A 14,707-nucleotide genomic window follows, 5' to 3' on the forward strand; every position below is an offset into this window, starting at 1 on the left:
TGTCGACATCGCCTACGGCCGAACAAATGCCCGAAATTGATTGAAGACTCCACTCTCTAGGCTCGAGATTCGAGTCTGCTGCAACCCGTATCCTCGACTCAAGATCGCGTTGACGCGAAACGCCTTAGAACGCGTTCACCGTTTCCCTCGAGCAGTCATGGGGCGCAAGTCTGGACAACGGTCAGGAGTATCCGGCTTTCAACAACATCTCGCGTTGCTTGCCCTCTGCAAGCCAATTGTCACGTCCGTCGAATCGTGCACTCAACTGCATGGACGGCGCTGTTAGCGGGTCCTGATGAAGTGCCGAGTAGTAGCGTGCTGGACGCACGACCATGATGTTCGAGTGTTAGCGATTAGTTGTGAAAGCCGCATGGGACCAGACTGCTCTGGTGGATGCTTTGCAAAGTAGTGTCGACTAGGCCAAGCACTTGACGAAGCAGGATATACGATGGTCTATGTGTACCGGAGCTATATAAAAGGTATGGTGTAGCCGCACAGTTTGCTCAAAATTCTCATCAAGCAGTCGACTTCACACGATTCCAACTCACATTATGCATCTTTCAAAATCCGCTCTATCATGGGTAACTGGTATTACCAGCCTCATTGCCACCAGTGATGCCACGCCTCTTGAGAAGCGTGTCACTACATCGCCCGCCGCACCATTCGACGGATGTCTCTATCAGGTGTCTAAAGTTGGGGCCTTCAATTCCCGCATCGCTGTCACGAACTGGAACAAGTTCCCCTTCACCCTCAAAGCCACCGATCGCACTGGTAGCCCGGCTCGTGTGCGATGGAACCCTGCCAACGTCGGTGTAGACGCCAATGACGGCAGTCTCACCTTGACTGTTCCCGGAGGCCAAGCAACATGCTCCGACGACAGTCCTTGTGGAAGTGCCCAGATCACCACCGCATACGACGATATCATGTACGGAAGCATGCGTACTGTCGCAAAGACACCCAATGTCTGGGGCACCGTCAGTGCTATGTTCTTCTACAGTGATGACAACAATGAGGCGGACATCGAAATCCAGACTGGAAATACCACTTACGCACACTTTACCAACCAGGACTGGTACGGAGACAACGCTATGTCGAACAGCAGTGTTGTTGCAGATACTTCGGCTGCTTACCACGAATACCGTATTGACTGGGTGCCTGGAAGAACTGATTACTACGTGGATGGCAAACTTCTGCAGACCTACACCAAATTCGTGCCTAGGACGAGCGGATATTGGATGTGGAACTCTTGGACGTAAGTGATTATTAATGCAGTGTCATGATGTAGTGTCGAGACTAGAGCTGACTCTGGATGCAGAAACGCCGGTTACTGGACCTACGGCCCTCCAGCCAAGGATGCTGTCCTTCACATCAAGTCTATCGATGTATACTTCAACCGTACGAGTATCACTACCTGTGGTAGCGCTTCTTGAGCAGGGATCCATGTCTGTGTGGCGGTTTGGCTATATTGTCTTCTGAAGGGTAGATCATTACATACTTGCTGCCCATAGTCTCGAAAAGACCACGTTCCACGCACTACACCATACCAGCAGTCTCGAATCTTGATATTCTTCCCGTTCCGGTTTATAATCATGTCTAGCAAGGCTGTCGAGAAGGATTGATCTGCGCGGACCTGCGAAAATCATACGAGACATTCTACATGAATTTGATTCACCACTGAGAGTGCTATTCAAGGGGTCTTTCACTGGTCGATAGCCACGCAGCGGGTGGATGCTGCATTGCAGCAGGTACGCGGTCGCAAATCAAGCCCATGACGGAGATAGCAATAATTAGCAACGAGACCGCTTACCCCTTAATTCATTATGATCCGGTCACACAACCACAAGAGATGCTTGTCAGGGGTAAAAGTAGCAGAAATTACATCGATTATATGCCAATAGTTCACTATAAAATCCACAACAGCATCCCATTGTATCCATCATCTCGTTTCCAACTCTTCTGTCTCCCCTAGTATTCAGTGCTTAGCAGTGTTGTTGACCTGCGAGACCTCGACATGCTGAGTCTTCTCAAAGTCCTTAGGGGGTGTCACATCATGAGCACCCTCGTCGTCGTCCATCTTCTTGGCCAACTCGGTGACACCGAAGAGGTCGTCCATCTTCTCGAGCGAGAGGCCCTTGGTCTCGGGAATACTATGTTTAAGTCAGTACGGTCACATCGTAGAAGCAGAAGATGAAGGAGAGGAGAGACTTACAAGAACCAGGCGAAGATGAAAGAGAGGAAACAAGCAGTGGCAAAGAAGATGAAGGTACCATAGCCTGCTTTGCCCATTGTGGCGAGCATGTTGGGCACTGCTCGAGCCACCACGAGATTGAAGAGCTATATCAGCAAGTTAGTGTCCGCAAAGCACAAGGTTGATATAGCACTTACCCATTGTGTGGAAGCGCCCAGAGCGACGTTGACACTACGCAATCTGGCGGTGGGGATTTCAGAGATGTAGATCCAAGGGACAGGACCCCAGCCCCATTGGAAGAAGCCAGCGAAGAGATAGATGCAGACAAGAGCCATGTATCCGGCTGGAGGAATATCGGCACCCTTGACCGGGGGCTTGATGCGAACGTAAAGGCCAACGTACAGCATGGAGCAACCCATGGCAATTGAAGTCCAGAGAAGAGACCTGCGACGACCGAGAGAGTCGGCTGCAAATACCAAGAAACAAGCGCACATGGTCATTTTGACCTGAGAATGATGTCAATTTAGCACCTTTCGCACGAAAAACAAAGTTTCACTTACAACGCCATAGATACCAGTCGCAAAGAGCCCAGCATCCGTTCCCGATAGTCCGACATTGATGAAGATTTGAGGAGAACTTGTACGTGTCAGTATAGCTGTTATAAGATGTGATTGGTACATCGGGCTGTGTGTTGCAGCGCCGTATATCACTCGAAATGCCCTCAGAGACTAGATTCCAGGGTGAGAGCACCACGGCAAGGGGGTGGATGTGAGCCTGTGCCCTTTGTACTTACTAGTAGTTGATTGCGTTGGTACCAGTCATCTGTTGCGTGATCATGAGCCAGATGGTGATGATGGCTCTCTTTCTGTTTCCGGGAATAGTCCACATCTCTCTCATCAAGTCCTTGAAAGAAGCACCTCCGATCAGAGCTCTCTCATGGTCCAGCTGCTCTTGCATCTCGCGAAGCTCCATCTGAACATAGGGGTGAGTAGAGGGTAATGCTCTGACTCTGGACAGAACAGCAGAGGCCTCATCCCAGCGGTCTTTGCGAGCGAGCCATCTTGGAGACTCCTTACAGTAGAACATTGATGCAAAAAGCAAGATTGCTGGTAGAGCTTGCATAGTCAAAGGTACAATGTACGTCGTCTGGCCAGATAGATGTTTGTTGCAACCGTAATTTGTCCAGAAGGCAAGCATAGTTCCGGTAGCAATGAAGAGCTGATAAATACCAGTGAGTCCTCCACGAATGGCTCGAGGTGCGTTCTCAGAAATGTATAGAGGAGTGACCATTGACGCTTCTCCGACACCGAATCCAGCGATCAGACGGCCAACGTACATGAGAGCAATATGGCCGTCAGCTGCAGCCTGGAAGACACTGCCAACTGTAACAATGACACCAGCCATGAGAAGTGCCTTGCGTCTACCCAGTTTGTCGGCAATGTATGAGGCGACCAAGGCACCGACGAAACAGCCACATTGTAACGTCGAGACAATGTTGGCTTGTAGATTGGCTCTTTCAATGGGTGTAGCTTTGTCCAGATTGTATTTACTGGCAAAACGAGTTAGCAGCTATATCAACTGAGCAGTCCACCACGCTTACGCTTTGAATGCGGGAAGAGTAAGAACACCGCCAATGATGCCACTGTCGAAACCAAACAGCATGCCACCAAAACAAGCCTTAAGCATTGTTAGTCTTGAGTGCCAACGTCTTGATGGAGTGTATTCGTACTGAGAAGGCCAAGAAATAGACTCTCCAACCATAAATCTCTGGTGGATCCTCTTTCATCGCATCATTTTTGACGATTTTCTGGAGGAGACCCATCTTGGAAGGAAAGTCACTTGAATGGTATAGAGCTGAGTCGAGTCGCACACTGATGAACTGAGGAGAAACCAAACGATGGCAGATCGGACATGCTCTAATATATCAGTCGCCAGTAGACCCCCGGATGCGTGTGCAACACTGCATTCCATTCATTCGTGGACATTGTCGACGATACTTGGCCCGTCTGGGCGATTCTGGGCAGTCAGGACTCCAAGCAAAAGACATGAACTTTCGCATACAAAGACTTGAAGGACGCTGTTCTCTGAATGGCGGGGGAGTTGATGCGCGATAGCACTAAAATCCGGGGTACGTTAGCGCCTCGTGGGGGAGGGTGGGGTGATTTTGGAGAACCCGATCCGGATGAAGACCATCAGCGCTTTAGGCTAAACCATCATCACGTGTGGTATACCAATAGATCGTCACCGGCTCCTTCCTCATCAGTGGTCTGCATGCCGAAGCGTTCAGGCAAAGAGCAAGCGGGGCGGAGAAACTCCACGTTGACAATAAGAAGAACACACTCCCAAGACGTATTCAGGTGAAGCAAGCGTTCCTTTCATCAAAATGTCTACAGCTCAAGCCGCAAGTCAGAACCGTCCTTTCCCGCTGCATCCGTTGTCGCAGAATGCGTTGGTCACTCGTGATGATTTCGCCGCAGCCTGCGCCTCGCTGTTAGATCCATTGGAAGCAGGATTCAGTCCGGAGAAGGCATTGGTCAAAGTTGGCGGCTCTGGAACAAGATGTGAGTAGCAAGTAATTTCTCCAGCGGTTGCAAGATGCAGCAAGACAGTTTCGCCAAGGCACGAGATTGGTACAGAGCCAAGCCAGTAGGAGGAGCTTCTTTGTATACATCACCAAGTCAATGTGGCAGTGAACTTCCCCAAGGCTGTAGAATGATTCTCCGTCCTCTGTTTCGTCCGGATTAACTTTTACCGTATGGAATAACTGATTTTGTGATGCAGTCGACGAGACAGCAGCTCAGATTGAAGGATTCGCCCGTCCGTTATGGGGTCTTGCACCACTCCTTGCAGGGGGATCTTACAGCAAGTCGGATCTATGGGTGAAAGGTCTTATCGCAGGTACAGACCCTGAAAGCCCAGAGTTCTGGGGCAACATGGAGGATCTCGACCAGCGTATGGTGGAGGCGTGCCCAATTGGGTTCACCCTGGCCATCGCTGGAAAAGACTTCTGGGATCCCTTGACCGACAAACAGAAGGACAATATCGCAAATTGGCTCGGAAGCATGAACGACAAGGAAATGCCCAACACGAATTGGTGAGCAAGATTTGTGCTTGAAAATGACCCTGATACTAACAGATGTAGGCTCTGGTTCAGAGTATTCGCAAATCTCGGCCTGAAGCAGAATGGAGCACCATTCTCGCAATCCCGTCTGGAGGCTGACATGGACCATTTGGATACTTTCCACAGGGGCGACGGCTGGTCAAACGATGGTCCAGCAGGTTATACACAGATGGACTACTACTCTGGATCATTTGCCATACAATATCTCCAGCTGCTATATGCCAAGCTTGCAGGCGACTCTGATCCGAAGAGAGCCGAAGAGTATCGCGAGAGAGCTCGCAAATATTCACTCGACTTTGCCCATTATATGGATCCTGAAGGACATGCTATTCCATTCGGAAGGAGCTTGACATATCGCTTTGCGACTGTAGGCTTCTGGTCTGCGCTTGCCTTTGCAGATGTCGAGCCACCGGCTCCTCTGTCGTGGGGTGTGATCAAGGGCATGCTTCTCCGTAACTTGCGTTGGTGGTCAAAACATCCAGATATTTTCCAGCCTAACGGTATGCTGAACATCGGATACACGTATCCGAACTACTACCTGGCAGAGAACTACAACTCCCCTGGTTCACCGTATTGGTGTATGCTGGCATTCGCTCCTCTAGCGTTGCCAAAAGAGCATCCATTCTGGACATCCAAAGAAGAGGCGCACCCATTCAAGACGTCGTCTTCTCTACTTCCGGAAATCAAGGCTCTGAAGTATCCTTTGCACATCATGGTGCATAAAGCCGGACACACTTTCCTGCTATCATCAGGTCAAAAATGCCATTACCCGCTCAAGTCCACACAAGCCAAGTATGGTCACTTTGCATACAGCGCTTCCTTCGGCTATAGCGTGCCCACTGGTGGATATACTATTGAGCAGTATGTTCCAGAATCTGCTCTCGCTCTCAGTGACGATGAGGGCGAGATGTGGAAAATGCGCCGCGATGTTGAGAACGCCGAGCTGAGTACCAAGGATGGCTCGCCGTACCTCTACTCAGAAATGAGACCTTGGTCGGACGTCAAAGTCCGCACATGGTTGCTTCCACCAACCGATGATGCACCATCTTGGCATCTGCGTGTACATCACATCCAGTCAGGAAGACGCTTGCAGAGTTACGAAGGCGCTTTTGCTATCAAAGGAACAGCCAAAGCCACCGGACGCGCACTCGGCGCATTGTCATCGTCTTCGCACAATGAAGGTACCGAGGCTGGTCAAGCTTCTGCATTGACCGTATCGGAAGCTGGAGCTGTCGGTATAGTTGACCTGCAAGCACCGAGATCTGGTAAGGTGCTTGATGTCGACGCCAACTCGAACTTGATCGAGGCTCGCACGGTGTTGCCTGCTTTAGGCATGGATGTTGAGGTCGGTAAAGATGTGTACTTTGTGACGGCTGTCTTCGCGATGCCAGCCTCGGAAGGTTGGACAGAGAGGTGGCGTCAGGCATGGGAGAAGAAGCCTGTCATCCCTGATTGGATTAAAGAGGCCATGAAGTAGAAGTTCGTAGATCCCTAGAGAACAGTCAACCATATCGTCGCCGAGATCAATCTCAGAACTCGTTGTATCCTATATCAGACACCTCGACGTATTGTGTATGATATGTGTGAGTAGCATACCAGCACGGGGAATGAGCTAGTCCCCCATTCCTTCCAAAAGACAATTGAAGGCAGTGCTAGTGACAGTCAAATTGCTAGAACTTGTAACGACAGTTTAGCAATGCGCTGTGGAGGGTCAAAGAAGAAAGAGAGGTGAGGGATCGAAAATGTGGAACAAGGCGGTGAGATTCTGCCACGTCGCGTCAGCTCCAGCAGATCGCGACCACCCAATCCGTGTTACAATAACGACAAGATATCCATCGCGGTCGGATCTCCCATGTGTAATGAGTTTAGAGCAGACAGAGACAGGACGCGCTGATCGAAGCTGTCTCAGTATGTGGGAGTGACGAACCGAAAACGAAAAAAAGGTAGAGATAAGAAATATTGTTTCGTGATAGATGAGATATTTCTTAGGGATAGTATAATAATGACCTCCCAGCCCTCACAGGAGAAAACGCCAAATCCATGATCCCGACTCAACCCGTTGCCTGTGTACCCAAAAACTTCTAAGCAAACATGCGCACCCACCAAGATGCCCAGAAAACGCCAGTAGACCGAGAATATGCCACCCATCCCCAGCCAGACACAAAAGAAATACCATCGAGATGATCAATCACGACCTCCCAGGCGGCCACAGCCCCCTAAACCCAGTAGTCAAACTCCTCTTCCTCCTAACCATACCCCTAGTCCCCGAAACATCATAGCCTTCCTCCCCAGCATAAGAGGGCCTGGCATTCTGGAATACAGATTTATATTCCATAGGGCTCGCCACTAATGCCCCTGAGTCTTCATCTCCGCCATAACCGTCTTTGTTCAGTCTGGTCAACACCAATGCTGGAGAAGAGGTATTGTACATTTTGGAATGCAGATTTGGCGTCACGGGTTGGGAGCGGGAGAGAAAGACGGGAGGCCAGAGTTTTGGTGTTTGACGGGGCGAGTGTGGTTCTAGGGAAGAGTCGGACCAATCTGCGTCTTCGGAGTCGACGGCTGTTTCTTGACCCGAGGCGAAGTCGTCGTGGCCGGAGTGTTTGGGTGCGTGGAAGATACTAGAGGCATGAGAAGTGTGCGCTGCACTAGGTTTGCGTAGAGAGTATGTAGGTGGTACGGCAAGGAGATGTGGTCGTTCACTCTCAGGGGGACTGCCATGGCTAGCTCGTCGGGCATGGCGGATTTGACTTTCGTTCGCTGCAGCGGTGAAAGCGAAGGCATTGAGACGGAGGTCGATTTGACTGGGTGAAAAGACAAGACCATATCGTACTTTTTGAACCGCGACGTCAAGAGCCAGCTCGATGGCGCAGTGGTTTCTAACCTGTGATAGCTTTGGCCACGTAGCTGTTTCTCCGCTGAGCATGGCGCGTGACATGAAGTCGGGTGTCGGATTCATGAGGACTCGTGGAAATTGCGTGTACGAGACTTCCGGTAAAATCGTGATATCGCCTGAGTAGCGTTGACTCAAGACCGATCGGACTTTGGACATGGTAGTTGGTAAGACGCCTAGTTCGGCGAGGACATGCATGCGGTGGAGTGCCTCTCCTTTGGCAAGGTTGGCGACAGAGCGAAGCCAACCAGGTCCAGCGGCCAGAGAAAATCTAGAGGTTTGAGATCCAAAATTGGCAATTTCATCATCTCGTTCCAGGAAGGGTACAACATGAGGATTGACCTGGGAAACTATGAAGTGGTTGACGTTGAACATCTCGGCCAAGCGAGTCATGGGCAGGTCGTTGTCAACCGAGCCATCAATCCAGCGTTGCGGAGACTGGTCCCATGGCACTTCGAGACCAGTGCGTGGATCCTTGGCTAGAAGTTGAGCAGGAGAAAAGATAAATGGAACAGAGCAGCTCGTGGCGACAGCAGACCAGATCATGACGTTTGGAGCGGTGATGTAGTTTAGCAATCTTGGCAGCTCGTAGAGACTAGCTGTCGATACGCCAATGTTGAGAATACGTCTTGTCCTGTTGTAGGCTTCTTGGAAGGTCATGTCTCCCAACAAATCCTTCATGACACGCACGAGGTTGGAGATGTCGAACAGCGCGCCCTTGGTACAGAAGCGGAAGACCTTTTTCAAGACATTTTCAGGCTCTCCCTCTTTTTCAAAGACGTCCAGATCGCCGTAGCAGAAGTCACGTAGCACTTGTGGAATCTCGTCGTCCGTTTTGGTGCAAAGAACGGCAGCAACGATGGAGCCAGCGGATGCGCCCGAGATGATGCGAGGCAGCAAGTGGGCTTCAAAAAGCGTCTTGAGCACTCCTATGTGGTTCATTCCGAGAGTACCACCTCCTGAAAGTAGCAATGCACTTCTTCCAAAGGCCTGTCTAGCACTCAACAGCTGCTCGTAGACCTCCCTGACGTCCACATACGTATCTTTCTTGTTCGCGGGCGAGCACATGTCGACAATCGTCTCGAGCATCTCCAAGGCGGCAGAGATGTAGCGTTCGATGAGAGCCTTTGTGCCGACTCTGCAGTGCTTGTATAATCTTAGATCACCCATGTTCCCAAGGTCTCTTGTCAACGAGGTTCGCGCCAGGAACAGCATGCGCTTTGCGTCGCAGCTGATGCGTGCATCCTCCAGCTCTTGTAGGCGTGCCTTGAGCAAGGCGGTATCGTATTCATCGCATTCCTCTTCCTCTTTCCAGGCGTCTCTGCCTTCGAGCGTGTCCAGTTCCGAAGCTGCCGAAAACCAGTCCGTGTAGCATTTTGCCTGTCATTGACATGTCAGTCGTGTCTTTGCTCAATGGTGGAGGAGCGGTCAAATACCTGCGAGACTTTCAGATTCAAGACCTGCCTCCGCCACTCGCTGTCGTCCAGTTGTGGCCCTTCGGCTCTTTGTCGATGACTGCCGGATTCAACGGGTCTGGCGCCGACCAAGTAGTAAGGATCCCGAAGCGCTCGTATCAGCGAGGGAGATATGCGCGTGCTTCCTCCATTGGATCTTGTCGCTCTGGAAGCAGAGGATGAATTGTTTGCCGTCGCATTATTCGGTGCTAGTCTCGCCGACGACGAGCCAGGTAGAACTAGTGAGTCATGGAAAAAGTCCATGTGATCGTGGGAGCCATCGAATGCTTTGAGCGCGATCCTTGAAGATTAATTCAGATCCGGCCCCATGTGTGTGTGTTGTGTTGGTGACTAGGTGCGTGGTGAGGCGGCAGCAAAGGGATAGAGATTCTTGTTATAGACTTTGTTATGGGTATGACGACAATTCTTCCTTCTCCACGTTGTCACAGGAAATTACGGCCATGTGACAGTGTGAGGGGTCTAGCGTCTACACCGGCGCACACCCTAAATCATAGATATTGAAGACATGGCAATTGTCACAAGGGGTGATTGAGGGTGCCTGATATTCCTGATCTGACTACTTCCGATAAGCGAGGGCGACCAAGACTGCTCCATCTCACCACCTCTGTTTCCAAGACACAAACAACTTTGTGCAACAACTCACACATGGCAGCATCGATTCTTCCCATAAGAAAACAAAATATTTGATTGAAGCTTAAAACTTCCAGGCACCGCGCGGAACGGCATCAGATTCGAAAAGTATAATTATGCCTAACAGGCAACCCTTGCGAGGAAGGCAGGCACATGCGCGCAATGCATGCGACCTGCCATCTCTCAGCCCGCCTTCCTGCAGCCTCACAACACATCTCCGTCGATCAAATTGACCGTGTTTCAGGCCTCCTATTCCTCTCCTTCGTCTCCCTGTAGCAAAGTATCGCAGCATGTAGCAAAGACGATTAGGTCTCACCGTCTCATTCGCTACCGGATCGGGTTAATGAGCGAAGACGCCCGTGTAGCATGTGAAGGCGGTGTATCACTTTTTAGAGGCCACAAGGCAGATGATCTGGTTTCTTGCATCTGCCGGAGCGACTAGCCAGTCAGCAGGGAGCTGAAAGACCTCGTAGCCTGCAGTTGTACCTTGAAGAAGTATCTACGGGGCTTGTTCCTTGATTACGCAGGCCGGACTTCACGTCCTGATTGCTTTTCGAGTGACACGTTCGAAAAGAGCGACTTGGGTATGAGAGCAAGTATGCAAAGAGATCAAAAGGTATATAGGCAAAAGGTCATCGAACTTCAACCGAAAACATTATTCCGTCCAATAACACCTTCCCCCAGATGGTTCCATCCATATGTTCGTAAAATCATGCCATGATGTTTGTAGCTCCCCACTGCCCCTCTCTCGAGCCCGTGCTTCCATGATGAGCACCTATCGCCATGCGCCATACCTACGCACGTATCGCGTCCATTGGATCTCGACACAAACAGTGCCCTCGATTCGGAATGAGCAAGAAACCGCAACCGCTGTTTCTCAATCAGAAAATCTCGGAAGACGTGTGAGACGGTCGAGCTTGCATGACCAAAACACTCGCTCTAAGACCGCTGTCGACGAATCGCTGAGCAACGAGACCCAGACATGCTTTGCCCAACTCGTTGGACAAGTCCTTTCGGCCGACAACAATCAAGTCGCCTGCATTCTTCGGGTTCTGCGCGACCTCGATCTGTGCTCTTGCGATTGCCTCTTCCAAGGGCGAATGAGACGAGACAGACTCCATGATCACTCTTGAGGATAGTTCGACCGGCAACGATTTCTGAATCATGGCGAAGAAAGATTCATCACTATCCTCGACCCGTGCGACAGCACCGGCTTTTCCTTCTCTCGAGCTTGAAGAACCTTCTCGTGTTATCTCCCTCGGTGAACCGTGAGATTCAGCCTCTTTGCTTTCCGGTGAGCCACTGCCCTCAAGTCTGTCGAAGAACACAACTGTGGCGGTGACTTCGGGATTCTCAGCAAGTTGCAACACAAGACGCAACGCCATGCGGCCATCAGCTCCGCCAAAGTATGGCATGAATATGTGGTGAGACTTGTCCATGATGGGTGAAGATGCAGGTCCCCGATCGTTTGACAAACTTACTTTGCTCGCTTGACGAGACAATGTTGGGCGATGTGCCACTGCGCTGCCGCCGAAACCGCGGTTGACGAGTACGGCCGTGTTGGTGGTGGCGGATATGAGGGCAGCTGCCACAAAGCTGACGTAGCTTGTGTCTTCGAGACGTCGAGGTGTTGCTGGAGTTCCATTGTATGATTGCTGCTCATTGATACTTCCACTTTCACTCCAAGGAAGAACAAGAAGATCGGAGTTTTCGTTTGACGCTTTCGACGTGATTATCTCCGCGAAAGAAGACTCGAGCGCGATAGCAACCTCACCCGAGACTCTGAGGTTGTACAGTCGGCCAAAGTTGCGGAAGGTGTTGATGATTGGATCCTTCCAGTGGAACTCTTCGACGTCCGAAACACTCATAACGGATGAATCTCTGTCTGTGAGCTCGATCATTCTAACGCCGTGAACCTCCAAAGGACGATTTGGGGCCTTGAGAGATTCTGCTACGCTAGCGCTCTTTCCAGCCAACATCGGATGTTGCCTTACAGCTGCTTCGCCAGACTTGGTAGGTGCAGCAAGGAGCGAGACAAAAGTCATCAGAGTAGGCATGTTGTCCAGTCTCAGATGGACCAAAAGAGTCTTAATCTTGCTGGTCTCGAGCTTCGCAGCGACAATCGATGAAGTATCGTCGCCAGAATTGATCGGATTGCCTGTGTCCCAGTCGATCAGGCCCTTCTTCCAAGCTTCTAGCTTCTTTTGGTACCAAGGAGGATACAAGGCCATGGTCAAAGGCGTAGTGATGAATGTGGTGATTAGTGCCATGACAACGAAGATTGTGAATGTCCTCTGAGACAGGATCTTGGCTTGCAGGCCGATGTTCAGCACAATAAGCTCAACAAGACCCTTGCAACTCATCAAAGCACCAATGGTGAAACTCTCTCTCCAGACAACTCCATTCGCACGGGCAGCCAACGAGGCACCTACGAACTTGCCAATGAATGCGACGGCCAGAACACCAACGACATATCCCCAGGTGATGGCACTGTCAAGCAGACCGAGGTTTGTAGATAGACCAGACAGAGCGAAATAGAGTGGCAAGAACAGAGCGCTAATCAGATCTTCAATCTTCTCTGTGACCTTGATTGCGAAACCACCCTCGTGAGGGCAAATCAATCCAGCCATGAAAGCACCAAAGATAGGATGAATGCCGATGACGCCAGTGAAGAAGGATGAAGCGAGCGCAATCAGGAGAGTCAAGACGATGATCCCCTGAGATGGTCCATTCTCAAACGTACGCGTACGTCGAAGAACCCAGGTAAATGCTGGCTTGACAGCAAAGAAGAGGAACAGTGTGTATCCGAGAGCTGTGAGTAAAACATACAAGGCACTTATGCCACTTCCGGAGTTGACCAGAGCGACGCAGAGAGCGAGAAGGACCCATCCGGTAACGTCGTTGCCAGCTCCAGCTGACAAAACAATGACACCAACAGAAGTCGAGAGAAGCTTCAACTCAGTGAGGATACGACACAGCACTGGAAAGGCAGTGATGGCCATAGCTACACCTACGAATAGCATGAATGTGCCGAATGCAACCGGCTCGGTTCCGTCTTCGTCCGAAAATTGATGGTAGAGACCGTAGGCGATACCACATCCAAGACCGAACGGAAGAGCCATACCGGCCAGACCGACACTCAATGCAATCTTCCAGTTACTGGCTAAGTAGCGTAGATCGACTTCGAGGCCCACGATGAACAGGAAGAGTACCAGGCCAAGGTTGGCCACAAGAGCGAGATTTGGCTGTGCAGCCGCCGGGAAAATAGTTGCTGTGAACCCTGGAATTCTGCCCATGACTGAGGGACCGAGCAAGACACCACCGATGACCTCTGCGATGACACGCGGCTGCCGAATCTTGGACAGAGGCCAATGCAACAAGCGACAGAATAGAATGATAACACCGGCCTAATAACTTGTAATCAGTAGGCGACCTTCACGAGCCATGAGTTTCTCCCAATGCAACGCGTACCTGAATGATGAATATGATGATAGGATCCTTGGGATTATAATGTGTCGGATTTTCGCCTTCCAGGATACCACCTTGTGCTTTCGCTCTTGCAGTCGAAGATGCCGTGGCGGACATGGCAATCGTCTTTGTGACGGTGTCCGTCACAAAAGCTGTAACTGTCGCAGCCATTGTGGATTATTTTGGTTGAGTGATGATAAAGATTGAATTCTGCCGGAAGCTGATCGAGTTCGATGTAGGTAGTCCGGCTCAGGAGAAGTTACCCGAACCGATCTCTGTATGCGTAGTCGTCTCTTCGGTATACTCGACGATCGACAAGAAAAGGTCGGACAAGGAAGGGCTGATATTAGTACGCTGGTGGAATATCAAAGATCGAGGAATGCCTCTGACTCGTTGACGTCTGATCCCGTGGGGTGCCCACGTCTTTTTGTAGATTGCGCCGTGGCTTGGACCCTGAAAGTGGAATCTGCTTGGCGATTCTTGGGTCTAGATTTCCACCACAATCTTTCCTCCATCGCCTGACGATAATGGTGGCATTTATACAGGCTATACCCTCTGCACTGACGTTTTCAGAAGGTGTATCAGGATACAGCTAACGGCCTGGCCATCGCAGGCTGACAGTCGTGTCTCAAAGAGCGTGATGCACACCCAAGAAGCCCCTTTCTCGGCGCCAAAAAGGACGTTCGGTGATCTTCTCCAGCGTTTTCTCTCTCGGCTGACGAGGGCTGACACTCCCGCATCATGAAACGACTCCTGGCCAAGAGGGAAGATGGCGGTGTACAACTAAGATGTATACCCCATACTGCATCCTCCTCGTATCTGGGGATGACCGTTTTACTGCAGGGGCCTGAATCTGGGAGGTCACACGGAGCAGATAACGCGACTTGTGGTTGACCATGGCACGTGGAGTGTTGTGAAACGTGATCGTGGAG

At 50.8% G+C, this 14,707-nt stretch overlaps 5 protein-coding genes across 5 annotated transcripts; 2 read left to right on the top strand and 3 right to left on the bottom strand.

Moving 5' to 3' along the window:
- Nucleotides 1–551: 551 nt before the first annotated feature.
- On the top strand, nt 552–1,430 carry M438DRAFT_332802 (concanavalin A-like lectin/glucanase; the record flags this gene model as incomplete). Its single annotated transcript, XM_029903544.1, has 2 exons — nt 552–1,252; nt 1,316–1,430. The coding sequence occupies 2 exons, from the start codon at nt 552–554 to the stop codon at nt 1,428–1,430; spliced, it is 816 nt and encodes a 271-aa protein (XP_029763172.1).
- Nucleotides 1,431–1,923: 493 nt separating this feature from the next.
- M438DRAFT_395251 (general substrate transporter) lies at nt 1,924–4,282 on the bottom strand. The gene is made up of 7 exons (XM_029909202.1): nt 3,918–4,282; nt 3,789–3,865; nt 2,982–3,737; nt 2,749–2,824; nt 2,386–2,694; nt 2,210–2,334; nt 1,924–2,147 (listed from the first exon to the last, which is right to left on the bottom strand). Exons 1-7 carry the CDS (start codon nt 4,008–4,010, stop codon nt 1,973–1,975), a joined length of 1,611 nt encoding a protein of 536 aa, XP_029763173.1. The 5' UTR covers nt 4,011–4,282; the 3' UTR covers nt 1,924–1,972.
- Nucleotides 4,283–4,571: 289 nt separating this feature from the next.
- M438DRAFT_313801 (uncharacterized protein) lies at nt 4,572–6,812 on the top strand (the record flags this gene model as incomplete). Its single annotated transcript, XM_029902577.1, has 3 exons — nt 4,572–4,749; nt 4,970–5,282; nt 5,331–6,812. 3 exons carry the CDS (start codon nt 4,572–4,574, stop codon nt 6,784–6,786), a joined length of 1,947 nt encoding a protein of 648 aa, XP_029763174.1. The 3' UTR covers nt 6,787–6,812.
- A 442-nt stretch (nt 6,813–7,254) lies between these two features.
- Nucleotides 7,255–10,125, bottom strand: M438DRAFT_313803 (patatin-domain-containing protein). Its single transcript, XM_029902578.1, has 2 exons — nt 9,639–10,125; nt 7,255–9,582 (listed from the first exon to the last, which is right to left on the bottom strand). Exons 1-2 carry the CDS (start codon nt 9,918–9,920, stop codon nt 7,498–7,500), a joined length of 2,367 nt encoding a protein of 788 aa, XP_029763175.1. The 5' UTR covers nt 9,921–10,125; the 3' UTR covers nt 7,255–7,497.
- Nucleotides 10,126–11,188: 1,063 nt separating this feature from the next.
- On the bottom strand, nt 11,189–13,946 carry M438DRAFT_268015 (uncharacterized protein; the record flags this gene model as incomplete). The annotated part of the gene is made up of 2 exons (XM_029900219.1): nt 11,189–13,714; nt 13,779–13,946. 2 exons carry the CDS (start codon nt 13,944–13,946, stop codon nt 11,189–11,191), a joined length of 2,694 nt encoding a protein of 897 aa, XP_029763176.1.
- Between the last annotated feature and the right edge of the window lie 761 nt (nt 13,947–14,707).

Source organism: Aureobasidium pullulans, assembly GCF_000721785.1.
Source record: "Aureobasidium pullulans EXF-150 unplaced genomic scaffold scaffold_4, whole genome shotgun sequence".
NCBI classification, from domain to species: domain Eukaryota; kingdom Fungi; phylum Ascomycota; class Dothideomycetes; order Dothideales; family Saccotheciaceae; genus Aureobasidium; species Aureobasidium pullulans.

What these genes read in the sequence shown, in the direction of transcription:
- M438DRAFT_313803 (XM_029902578.1), bottom strand. Translation starts at nt 9,920, where the DNA reads ATGGACTTTTTCCATGACTCACTAGTTCTACCTGGCTCGTCGTCGGCG. An exon ending in TGAATCTGAAAGTCTCGCAG is followed by an intron (nt 9,583 to 9,638) that starts GTATTTGACCGC and finishes TGTCAATGACAG; the next exon opens with GCAAAATGCTACACGGACTG.
- M438DRAFT_395251 (XM_029909202.1), bottom strand. Translation starts at nt 4,010, where the DNA reads ATGGGTCTCCTCCAGAAAATCGTCAAAAATGATGCGATGAAAGAGGAT. An exon ending in ACCAACGCAATCAACTACTA is followed by an intron (nt 2,825 to 2,981) that starts GTAAGTACAAAG and finishes GACACGTACAAG; the next exon opens with TTCTCCTCAAATCTTCATCA. An exon ending in CGACTGGTATCTATGGCGTT is followed by an intron (nt 2,695 to 2,748) that starts GTAAGTGAAACT and finishes CATCATTCTCAG; the next exon opens with GTCAAAATGACCATGTGCGC.